The following is a 13,029-nucleotide window of genomic DNA, read 5'->3' on the forward strand; positions in this document are numbered from 1 at the left end:
TTTTTCTTTTATCATGCAATGTATGAGTTCGACCTTGGGTTAAGTACCGGTTAGTTAGGAATCAAAACCTAGGATTTTTAACTTAAGGGCCTCTTTGGTATAGAATTGGGCTAAAAATTTTATGAGATTCATAGACTGAGCCGTCCATTTAAGTATAACTTTATATCAACCAAACTCCACTAAGCTCAAATTATATGGGAAGCAAAACAAAAACCTCTATAAATTTTTATTATTATTATTTTTTAGTGGAGCCCAAAGGCTATGATTTGGGCTGAAATTAGATAAGCTATATGAGCCAACAAGCTTGATTTCCATAGAATTTTCAGTCCAATCTTGTTGGAATATCTAAAAAAAAAAGAATTTCCCCCATCTTGGGGCCAATATTAAGATTCAAGGGATAACAATAGTCGAGACTCAAACTTTTGTTCCAGTTTCTATGCAGAGGGGTACGAGCACTGAGCTAACACTCAAGCCATAACTCATAATGCAATATATTGGACAACAAGAAATAAAAGCAAAGCAGAGTTTAGTTATGTAAACATACATTATAAAAATACCAAACCGATCCTTACATTTATTTGTGGCTACAGCGGAGCCATATGGAGCTAACTACTTGAATATGAATTACTTGTTGACATGCTTTTGTCAAATATATGATAAGACTATCCAAACATTACTTATGTCATTACTTATTTTTACTCCTCAAACACATAGTCATAATTCTAATCTAAAATTTTTAACCACATGAATTTCTAAACAACTCTTTATAAAAATGTATTGCAAGAAGAAATTAAAAAAAAAATTGTTACTGAAAAATAAGTTCATGGAAATATACATAAGTAATTTTTTTAAAAAAACATATTTCTCAAATTTGGTATCTCTTTTCTACTACTAATGTACATGGTCAATGTATTGTCTTATTGTGATATATCATGATCCATGAGAGAAATACACCAAATGATTCACTAATTAATGTCAACATATGTAGTTTCAACATAAATGGTCATTTCATCAAACTTTATTTCATATGGTTCTGCTGTGCCTTCTCTTCCTCTTTCAAAGACATAAACATAATAATAGGAACTTAACATTATATCAAATTCAGAACTCATAACAATTAATTTCTGATGATAAAATATGACTATTTATTAGCTCAGTTCAACTAGTTCAAACCCTGTAGCCTACACCTAGACAAAATTTTGGCAAATCTGTTATACTTCGATCAAATTAACTTTCTTTCACTTTCCTTTTATTATTCTCTTTTTTCTTCAAAAGAAGCACCTTTAAAAAGGACTTTTGAAAGAAAGGGTTAAATAGAATGGATCACATTAAAGGTTGGCACACTAGGATATTTCTTAAACAGGTAACGTGTATAACAAATTTTGAGTCATGAATTCACGAAAAAATTAGAATAATACCCCTCATCACCTTCCTTTTTCCACCTTTTATACTCAACCTTTTTTTTCTTTTCCCTTTAAATGAAGCCACTTTACTAAAGGACCATATGCATCTTTAAACCACTTAAAAGGTTTTATGGTACGAGATCAATTGACTTTTCTTAATGATCTAGATTCTAAGTAACCCGCTTTCTCCAAACAGGAAGCGTGCCGCACTGCCTTCTTTTGTCATAAAAATCTTCTCATTGTCTTGAATCAAAAGGCCAGGAAGACAACGTGGAAGCCCCTCACCAGTTCCCTGCCCAAATGAATTACTAAAAGCTAGCAACCCAATAAAGCTAAAGCTAGAAGATATCCAAACTTGTGACTCCCAACGTTCCCACTCTCATGGATGCCAAGTCTTCTTGCTTTTCCCCCTGGCCGGACCCATCGGAATAATCAAAGCTAGTAATGGGCCGTTGAACATGAGTTCCACCCGAGCTCAAGGATGTGGAGGAGACTGCTCCATCTCTCCCAGCCCCAGCCTAGGGATAGGGGTTGTATCTTTGGCGCGAAAGAATGGTTCCCCTTCCTTTAAGCAAATCCACTGTTGGACCACACAATGGTCGCTTTTAGATCTATGTAGGTAGATGAATGAGAGAGTTCAAAGTGCTTTGAAATCTCTGTAGGGCGCAATCCAATGATCGATATCGTGAAAAAAGATCAATCATTCTTTTGCACGAAGGATACAACATGTACCCCGAGCCTAGCTCTCTCTCCATTTGTCAATTCCTGGATATTTTTTCCTATGATGCCTTGATCCCTGGCCACAATTGTGGGCATTTAGTTCAACATTATTCGGATCGGCCAACCAGTGGACATGTTCTTCCATAAATATGGACTTGTGTGGATGGCAGGGCTCGACAATGAAATATATTTTTCTGTCTCCAAAACGCGATCCAATCCCGTTAGGATAGGGAACATGTCACCCTTAAGATTTTTTTTCAAAATTTTGGTGGTGGAGGCAGGAGCACAAGAATATTAAGGAGTGGTGAGCATTGTCTTTTGGAGCAATATCTTGCTCTCCATGTCATCTTCACATGAGCAACTGGTGGATACGGCACTCTTCCTTAAGGGTATCGTGACACATGGCACGTCGAGAGATCCTTTTTGACAATGTTGTCCATGTGTGAAAGGTGCCCGTAAATTAGTATTAGCTCTAAGTCATTGAAGAAATGGAATAGGTAATGTGGAATGTTGTTGTGACTTGTGAGAGAAAGGTTCTTCCTCCTCCTAATGTTGAACAACGGCATGAACGGTGTGTTGGGTTTGGAATTGAAATATAATATCCTTGGGAGTTAAACAAGCATAGGAAATGAGCAAGTGGCAATAAAATTTGTAGTGGAACAAAGAAGAAATAAGGAGGAAGGCGAACTACCTAAAAGGTCTTTATTGACGATGGATTGTTGAACAAACAATGGGATGGTTGTTTCAACAAAAAGCAAGACCTTTTCTTTGTTTATTTAGAGCTGCACGTTTTTTTTTTTGGTTGATTAACAGTTAGTAATTGATTTATATTTGAGTATATAACATCATAAATAAGAATTACTAAATAACAAAGTGAGTGTCCTTTTTTGTGTATCTACAAACCTTTTTCCATCTATCCTTTCTAGTAGTAACATTCAGAGCTATTCCTTCTTATCTACACCTTTGAACTAGAACCCAAGTTTATTGATATTTGTTAATCTACTGCTTTTTGTTGCAAGCCTTCTTCATCATCAAAATACTTTACCATGTCATCTCGGATCAGACTCACAAAAATTTGAAAGGATAATGTCCATGTTATAAATCAACACAACTTGCATTGCGATCCTCATAGAATTTCTATTGATACCTTGCAAGTTGATCCTGATCAAACTATCACAAAGTATCAGCAAACACTATTTATATAACACTGCATGTTGATATGGCACATAGAACATATAAGTGGGCATAAGTTGAGCGGTAGATAAAACAATTAATAATCCCAAACGCGTTAGTGGGTTGTTATTGACCTTCTCCTCTAGAGAATATCATTCTTCTAAGTTGTTTTTAGGAGTTTTAGTATTCGAAAAGGTATAGTCAAATCTTAGGGTTAGATTTATTTTATGCATTTCAAGTCCAAAAAAAATTCATTCAAGAAAAAAAATAATAATTTAGAATCGAACCAATAATCTAATTGTGTCGTTACTTTGGATGGAGATAGAAAGTCTTCAATTATAGTGAAAACTGATTGATCATAAATATCTATTGCATCCTTAGTTAATTTTAGGATCAGATCGGGATCTTATAAAGTAATTTAAAAATTTATGAAGTAAATAAAAACCAAGATCAGCTGGTTAGATAATTGAGCAATTTTTTTGGGTCACCCCGGATTGACCGGGCTGGTGCATGCGGTGTGAACCAATAAAACCCACGTAAAGACGTGTGCATCAAGACGCCCACCGCTCAACGACAAATGCTAATAAAATATTAAAAAATAATTATACGATAAGCCCCGAGAAAAGCACAAAATGGAACGCTTTTTCTCTTCGGGAAAGCAGCCCTTCTTACCGGCTTATCCTTTAACCGTTCCGCTTTTTAACCGTTCCGCTTTTTTTTTAACCGTTCCGCTTCGCCGTGTCGGTTTATGCCCGACTCGCGCCCGTTGTCACTTGTCCTGGTCCCAACAGCAGGGATCATGACACGTGTATTTTTCGGCATATCAATGGCTGCGACTGCGGGGATTACGGTGACAGTCTGGTGGCGAGAAGGGACCTTTTCGCTTTGCCTTTTCGCGTGGGCCCCGCGCCCATTGAATATAATAGGGGTGACGTGGAAGCGGGACCGTGACCGGATTTTACCGGTCCCCTACTTCCAGAATATGTACGGGAGTTCGTACAGAAAGTTTCTACGTGGAGATAAAGATCTGCCGTTGGTTTTTGATGTAGCATGTCACGAATGCAACGCTGTGATACGCGAAAGATTCGTCCAGTATTTAGCCAACACGTCAATCCGGAGCGTATCGGTATATTTTCTTTGGTTGGACCAAACATTGTAGAAGCATTTGAATCGCGGAGGTCGGCACGGAGCCACTCGAGCTGAGCGAGATTTTTCAAAGGTCGGCAAGCAGCCACTCGAGCTGAGTGAGATTTTTCAAAGGTGAAGCAGCTCGACTTCTGCTGTCCTGGAAGCGTGTCCGATCTCCCCACATATTGGAATGCCAAAATTGTTATGAATAAATTTTAGTGGCTCTTATTATTTGGCTGAGGAAGTCTCTGTCTTTTTTTTTTTTTAAATAAAATTTTTACTGACTAAAGTAATGGAGGGTTTGATTGGAGTCAATTTGATGAGCCTTTCACCTTTTGTATTCTTTGTATGTTGTTTTGTGGATCCATAAAGTACCTCGTATCAACGTTCCAAAATTGATGGCAATAATTTTGATCAATAGTAGGGACATGGTGATGGGTCAAGAGGGCTGTAGTAATTCTGTTAGAGAGGAATAAAGAAGGGAGGAGAGAGAGATGAGAATGGAAAGTTTCCGCGCACACTGCGGCCTTCCCTTTTTATTATTATTGGGATTGCTTGGTAATTTGATACGACAGAGCCTGACCCCCTCTATGTTTGCGTGGATGCAGTGGAGCCTGCGTATGAATCATCTTCGGAAGAAGCATAGCGAGGAGAGCGCATCTCAAAGGAAGAAAGTGATTTTACTAAAAAAAAAAGGAAGAAAGTGATGCGTTCATTGATTCTATTTTTGGGTTCGCTTTTTTTTTTTTTTCTTTGTTGTTATAGCAGTAAAAATCACTGCTCTGACGTAGGTACAACCAACAAAAATCAAGAACAAACAAATAACAAAGTATCGGAGGAATGGCCTCTTAGGCTGTCCAATGGATCTCTGAGTATTGGGCTGCATAGGCAGCATCCCAGTTGGCGGTCCTGTTCGCCTTCCGGTACACATGCATGGCCAGAAGGCACTGCAATCCCCCACCCTACTATCTAGCGGAGATCGCGAAGTAGGGGGTTCCCATTCCCCCTCCTTCCCTCCTTTTGAATCCAGTCGACTACCATCACCGAGTCCCCTTCGAAAAGATCGTGCTCCGCCTTCAACATCCATCTCGCATAAGAGATGTTCTTCCAAGCTGCCTTGAGCTCCACCCCTACCGTTGACAAATCCGTGGTGCGTCACCTTCCGGCAGCAATCCATCTAGAATCGTGGCTCTTGATGATAAAATCAATATCTGCCTTATCTCGATGTGCTACTATCAAAATTTACTTTGAAATGGCCTGAGGATGGAGGCTCTGGGTTGGCCCTCGATGCATTCCCTCTGTCAAGTCTGAAAATGTTTGGGTAAGACTTGGAATTGTACTTAGGCGCCCACCGTTGGCACTCAAGACTCATACCCTCCCACCGACGCGGGCTCCATTGATATGGGGTATTGTGCCTAGGTGCCGGAAACCCAATTTAGATCCATATTAAACAAATGATTGGTGCGTGAAATTGGCAAATAATACATGTTGTATGCTTTAGTGGGTATATAATCTACGATGTGATAAATTTAGATATCTTTTCTAAGACATGCCATGTGTCAAGCTGATTGTTATTTTTTTGCACATTTGTTGCTTACATTATGTATGTCAAGGAAATACTTTTAGCTTGGCAATGCTATATATAATTATATATCGTAATTGCTGCTAAGATTGAATAAAATTTATTCTCCACATATAACATCCATCTGGTTCCACACAACTTGTTGGCGTCAAAATATAAAATGCTTATTTCTTGGTATGCATGTACACTTCCACAAATAGAAATTCACTTCTAGCCTATCAAACAACAATATATATTGTTCATGAATTTAGCCAATAATTCATTACAATTATCCCAAAATTAAAGCCGAAATGCTTGGTTGAATGTGCGACTCAATTTAACCATGTGTTGCTTTTACTCAATCTTATATTTTTGTTGTAGTTAATTTTGAGCAAACATCGTCCTCACCGCATCAGGCACCACCTAATATTTAACAGAAGCATTTTGTTTGATCAAAAAGTAGTTCAAAGAAATCAATGCTAGGTGAACTCTAGCCACGTCCCTGACATAATATCAGGAGGATACTATGAAGTCAAGAAGCGTAAGAAGGAACAAGAGAGAAGAAAAAGGATTATGGGGACTGCAACTGAAGGAAGAAAAAAAAAAAAAGGATCATGGGGACTGAGGGGGAGGAGTCCAGAACAGGGTCAAATCCAAGTGTCCGCCTTTTGCACGTCCAGTGGCAACCGCGCAATATGGGAGACTTTGGAGATTAAAAAAATCGGAAAGAAAAGGGGGAAAAAGCGAAGGGGCGCTGGCCCTCCTTACCCCCTTTTCCACGGTGCGCATCATCGCCTTTTGCCCCACTATGACGTCACCTCCTCGATCCTCAGCCACGAAAACTCGTGGCTCACATTCCCCCCGGATGCTGACTCGGACGCCAGCTCGCATCCCCTGACCGTCACCGGCTCCTCCGGTCACCTCTTTCTCCCTGTCTCGCCGCCATCCCACCCCCTCCCCCCCGGGTCCCCCAATTTCCCCTTATTTATTTTTTTTAGTTGTCCGCCCTTTCCTTGTTTCTCTCTTTCTCGCTTCTGTCTCGCTCTCGGGCTAAGAAGGGGAGGAGGACATGCGATACGGTTGCTGGGATTTGGGAGCGGAGATCGGACGGCGGTGAAATGTCTGAGCCCAGGGATCCGGCGATCAAGCTCTTCGGGAAGACTATCCCGCTGCCAGAGAGCCTGCCGCTGCCGTTGCCGCCGGCGGAGGCGGAGGATAAGGAGGCGCGGCCCACCGATCCGGCACCGCAGCCGGATCCAGCCGAGGACGGCGAGAAGGTGAGACCAGATGGCCCCTTCCTCATCTTCATCTTCGTCGTTTTCGAGGGTTTGGATTTAGAACGGAAGTCTTTGTTTTTCTCCGAAAAAAAAGTTGTTTTTTTGGCTTTTGAAAATAAAGATTCCTTTTTGAAAAGAATTAGACAGGACCAGCGGGTTGTTTGGAGTATCTAATGATTTTGTTGGACTCCTTTTTGATGTGTTTTATGTGATTTTTTTGGCTTTTTTTTGTTAAATGGAGGAAAAAAATGACGAGAAGTAGATGCTTTATTTCAGTTCCTTATAACTTTAAATTTAACAGCAATAGAGTTTTGGTAAATCGTGATCGATATATGGATTTTGATGTATCCGTTACCTATTTTCTGTTTTGCTATGGATTTACTACTTTCGAGTTAGAAATATGGTATTTGTTTCAAACGATGGAATCTTTTTGGTTTTGTTTCTTCGTTGGGACATCTTTGGATTCCATGGGTAAAACCCTGAACCCTAATTGTAAACGCCGGCCTCAACCTGGGGTAGTATGGTTAATGTGCAAGGGTCTGTTTTTCTAGGTGCTTGTATATCTTTCGGGTGTTGAATGGATATGAGAACCAGTATGGAATAGGTTGTGATAGATGTTAATTAAAATTTCACCAGATAAAGAAATATCGGTTTCTGTAAATTTTGTTTGAAGTTTTGGTTCTTGTAGCCCCCTTTAATCCAAAAGAATGGATGAAGGATAGGATGGTCTTGTATTATATTTGATGTGATTTTCCTGTTAATAAGCTTTTATTTGGTAAAGCTTACATTCTGAGCGTTATCGTGGTAATTTTGTTTTATCTGGTAAGCCTAGATCCAACATATAAGAAACAATACGTTCTTCTATGTTGAGGAAATTACATGCTTGCAACTTATTAATGGAAGAAAAGAAAGAAAAGGGAATAAAGATGGCACTGAACATGCACATATATCCAGCATGTGAGGAGAAAAGGGTTGTTGTTAAGAATAGGATTTTTTGTAGGTCGAGTCACGTAGCTCTAGATTGGATACATGTCAACTGATCTGTTGTTGTATGGGACTTTACTGTTATATTTGAGTTTCAGTTAGAAATGATCTCCAGGTCATGGCTTGCAAGTATTAATCCCCTCTGTATCATGTGTGTGCTTAATGCATGCACTCATCTGCTTAAAGTTTCCATCTACTGCTATTTATCCCGCTCCTCTGAGGAGTAATGGTTCTCACCCTGCAAGCTATGTGGAATCATCAAAAGCGGAATTTAAAGGGAAGCAAAAAAGTTGATTACGAAATCTGTACTTATCTTCAGGTAAGTTTGAGACTCCCATGCAAAAATTTAAATTAAATGAGAACTGGGGATGCACTGATTTTTTTTTTTTTAAAGCTGATTTGCATGATACAAGATTTGACTTAATCAAATAGATAAAGAATATAGTAGCATCTAAAAAAAAGGGTCTTGTTGCATTAGGAGAGGTTACTAGCAAGTGTTATTTAAAGGCTATTTTCTCATCTTGGTGTAAACCTGTACTTGACAATGTATGAGACGTACAAAAGTTGCCCACCATGTGAAATTTGTGTTTCATAAAAGAGTCAAATCATGGTTGTCTCTGTTCCTTAGGAGATGACCCAACCTTGAATAGTTCTGTGGAAGCTTGCCACCACAAGAAATGCTTAGAGGTGGCTTGGATGTTGCAATTTGGAGCAAGGACAAATAGTGGGTCACAGGTCAGTATTATCTTGTCACTCATGACATTTAGGGTTAGTTAATGTGTTAGTTTGTTGCCTAATCTCTATGAGGCTAGTTAGCATCCTTTGAGTAGAATCCCTAACTCTGTAGAATATATGGTATGATCAGCTACAAACATATAGAAAAACAAAGGAAAAGGAGAGCAATAGCTTCATTCTCATTTTTAAAGAAGCCCAAAAAATCCATGCATAAATTTAAGTTGCTTAAGAAGAGATGTGTGAAACTGTTGTAAAGCTGGGTTGCATGATATGAACACCATTGAAATGAAGACAAAAGTACCATTAAACCTTTCTAAATAGGAGGTTTATTGCATGGGGAGTAGGTTCTGCTTTGAGGATAGTTATTTATACTTCAACCTCAACACAACATTTAGTTGGTGTGAGACATGTGAAAACTGTCCATCGCAATGAGCATATGAGAATGTTTGGCATAAACGAGTTAGAGGCAGCCTTCTTCTGGGACTATTGAACAGAAGCTGGAATTGCTTATGTGATAACTTCACAAATTTGTTGCTAGAGGGACTTTGAGCAGTGGGATTGATGTTGCACCTTGGAGCAAGTACAGTTCATCAGTTTAAGCTGGTGTTGGTTTGCCACATACCCAGTATAAGTTCTGTTTATGTATCAGTTTGCCACAAAATCAATTCGAGGTTACTTAACTTCCTACTTCGATAGGGGTCCTTAACTCTGCAGTATTTATTATATGATCAACAAAAAACATATGAAAAAAGAAATTATAAAAAATCCACAAATTTGTTGCTAGAGGGACTTTTAGCAGAGGGATTGATGTTGCACCTTGGAGCAAGTACAGTTCATCAGTTTAAGATGGTGTTGGTTTGCCATGTACCCAGTATAAGTTCTGTTTATGTATCAGTTTGCCACAAAATCAATTTGATGTTAGTTAACTTTCTACTTTGATAGGGGTCCTTAACTCCACAGTATTTATTGTATGATCAACAAAGAACATATGAAAGAGGGAGTTATAAAAAATAAAGGAAATGATTTATAGGATTATTTTCTTCTCAGAATTTACAACAATCTGCAAGAAAAAAAGCAGAAACTGGATATGCCAGTAACTATTGTTTAATAGTTGAGCTTGTACGATACAATTATGTGGCAAATGGAGAGATGGAGAATAAATAGCTTACTAAAATAGTGGTTTTTTTGCTTTAAAAGTGTCTGTTTCTTTGTGGACTTTCTTCTCATCTCGGTTTAGAAGTGCTCTTGATTAGCTTTTGTTGATTGCGCTAGTAAGCTAATACTTGGTTTCATTTTGTTACTAAGTCAATTATCTTGATCTTGGATTTCAGGATACATGCAAAGAAAATACAGACATGGAAGTCAACAATCCGATGCCAGATGTTCCAGACGAAGTGAACCAGCGTGACCCAAATAATTCTGGTTTGCACAATGGAAATGGAGATGACAATGAAGCACCCAATCAGGATGAGAAAGTAGCAATGGATTCCAAAGCTGATCATGATAAGACTGAGGCTGACAGCTCCGGCCAAGAGAAGGTTCTGAAGAAGCCAGATAAGGTTCTGCCATGTCCTCGCTGCAACAGTATGGAGACCAAGTTCTGTTATTACAACAACTACAACGTTAACCAACCCAGGCACTTTTGCAAGAATTGTCAGAGGTATTGGACTGCAGGAGGGACCATGAGAAATGTTCCCGTAGGTGCTGGAAGGCGTAAAAATAAGCACTCTGCCTCACATTACCGACACATGATGATGTCTTCTGATGGACTAGCATCTGGTCGAGTAGTTGCTGCTGATCTAACCCCTCACCAGGCTCTTCCTTGTGGGCCTTCTGTCCCTATGAGGTCTATGAAGGGAAATGGCAATGTACTAAAATTTGGACAAGAAGTGCCACTTTGTGAGTCCATGGCCTCTGTACTCAATCTTGGAGAACAGAAGAAAAATGCTGATTTTGACTCAATCGCTTGTGGTGAAAACAAGGAGGACCCCTCATGTGCATCTTCAGTGACAGCCTCTAACTGTGTGGAAAATGGATTCCCTGAAAATGCAGTTCCCATGGAACAAAATGGTATGCAAGGATATTGTAATGGAATGACTCCCATGCCTCATTTGCAGTGTTATCCTGGGGCTCATTGGGCTTACCCTTGGGGTCCAGGATGGAACAATGTTGCTGCCATGGCAGGAGGTAGGTGCTCATCTGAGCTTGTTTATGGACCAGAGAATGGAAGCCCAACTCCAATTCCATGGAGCCCCCCGCCAATGATGCCGGGCCCTGCTTTTTGTGCACCAACCATTCCCTTTCCTTTTATGCCAGCTTCATTTTGGGGTTGGCCCAATGGGGCGTGGAATGTAGCATGGTTTGGAGCTAATGGCGGCATATCACCATCATCCTCTACAAGCAACAGTGGTTGTTCAGGCAATGGTTCTCCAACCTTGGGTAAGCATTCTAGAGATGCAAGTTTACAGGGCGAGGAGACGATGGAAAAATCTTTATGGGTTCCTAAAACCCTGAGAATTGATGATCCAGATGAGGCTGCAAAGAGTTCTATATGGGCTACCCTTGGCATAAAGCCTGAAGAAGGTGGTATCTTCAAACCTTTCCAATCCAAGGCAGAAAGCAAGGGTCAGACATCAGATGCTTCTCAGGTCTTGCATGCAAATCCTGCAGCATTGTCCCGCTTTCGGTCCTTTCAGGAGAGTACATAAGAGAGTAACTCAGGGATATTCTGAAGAAAATTTTCTTTTCTTAGCGGACTATACTGAAATGGCCGTTACATGTTGAGGATGTTGGAGCTGCTTTTAGCTTGTGGCTCCAATATGGAAGCACTGTTATATGTACCTATGATAGCAGATCATGATATCTGACAGACAAAGCCAGTGGTGAAGCTTTCTAGTGCTGTCTTTAAAGCTGCCAGGGGAAATGGCCAGGTTTGCCAAGATTTCTATGATTATGAAGAATTCTTGTTGTAAATAGTAGTGATAAAGGTTACTGTTTATAACTTCAGAGATAGTTTCTTTAGATGTGCCTGCCCTGTCTCATGGACCAGAGTTGTCAACATGCTCAGTGAATCAAGAAAGGAAGATGCATTTGATAATCCATCCTGATGGTATGGAATGAAGAGTGCACCTTTAGAAACCAAAGATCTGATCTAAACCTTATCCCATATGAGATAAAGAAATAGAACTTTAATTGAGTTTTTATAGGGTTTTCTTTTGTTTGATAGAGCATCTACAATCATGATGTTTGTATGAGTTTAAGCTGGACTGTTGAATTCTGTGTTGATGAGCTTAGTTTTATTTTCACAGTCCCTCTTTGCTATTCTACTCTTCTGGCTAGTTCTGGCTTTTAATCATCAAACTTTTTGTGATGTGTTTTATGGAATTTGTATAATATCCACTCTGAATTTGATATTTCCTACCAATTGACCTGTCCTTGGCTTCATTGGAGAGGTGTTCAACTTGTGATTTACTGGTCTGCATATTCGCTGAATGAGATCAGCTTTGCATCTGCTATAAATACAGAGCAGCTCTACAGCAGAATCTTCAACCGTTCAAATATTGTGCCGTTATCACATTCTTTGAATAGTAATTAGATCATTTTCTTAGAGCACTGGAAATCTGCATGCATGTTCTTATATTAGTTTTGTCTGCTATGTTATTCAGTAATACAACCTTATATGGTTATGTGCCTCAATTAACCTGTCTTGGCCTCACCTAGCCAGGTGACTGGGGTTTTACAAGCCCTCAAAGTATTTCTTTTGGATGAACCACATTTGTCTGGCTATGGCACTTGATAGTTTGATGCAACTTGTATTGCATCTTCAGCAACCTCTTCCATTCCTGAGTTGTGCACTTCTAACATGCAGTCAATCTCTAGTCATGGTATCTCTTGCCATATATATTAGCTAATGCATTGCTTCAATATAGTTGCTTCCCTACACAATGTAATGCTGCCTATTTCAGCCTAATTTAGATTCACCCAGCCATCTTTTATGTTTGAATTTTTGGAATGTTCTATTTGTTTGCTGTAAGCTGATTTAGTTGTT

At 39.5% G+C, this 13,029-nt stretch overlaps 1 protein-coding gene across 1 annotated transcript; it reads left to right on the forward strand.

Annotated features, from left to right (window-relative positions):
- The first annotated feature begins 6,974 nt into the window (after positions 1-6,974).
- LOC103701058 (cyclic dof factor 3-like) lies at positions 6,975-12,365 on the forward strand. The gene is made up of 2 exons (XM_008783005.3): positions 6,975-7,262; positions 10,313-12,365. The coding sequence occupies exons 1-2, from the start codon at positions 7,104-7,106 to the stop codon at positions 11,687-11,689; spliced, it is 1,536 nt and encodes a 511-aa protein (XP_008781227.1). The 5' UTR covers positions 6,975-7,103; the 3' UTR covers positions 11,690-12,365.
- The last annotated feature ends 664 nt before the right edge of the window (positions 12,366-13,029 follow it).

Source organism: Phoenix dactylifera, chromosome 3 (genome assembly GCF_009389715.1).
Source record: "Phoenix dactylifera cultivar Barhee BC4 chromosome 3, palm_55x_up_171113_PBpolish2nd_filt_p, whole genome shotgun sequence".
NCBI lineage: Eukaryota > Viridiplantae > Streptophyta > Magnoliopsida > Arecales > Arecaceae > Phoenix > Phoenix dactylifera.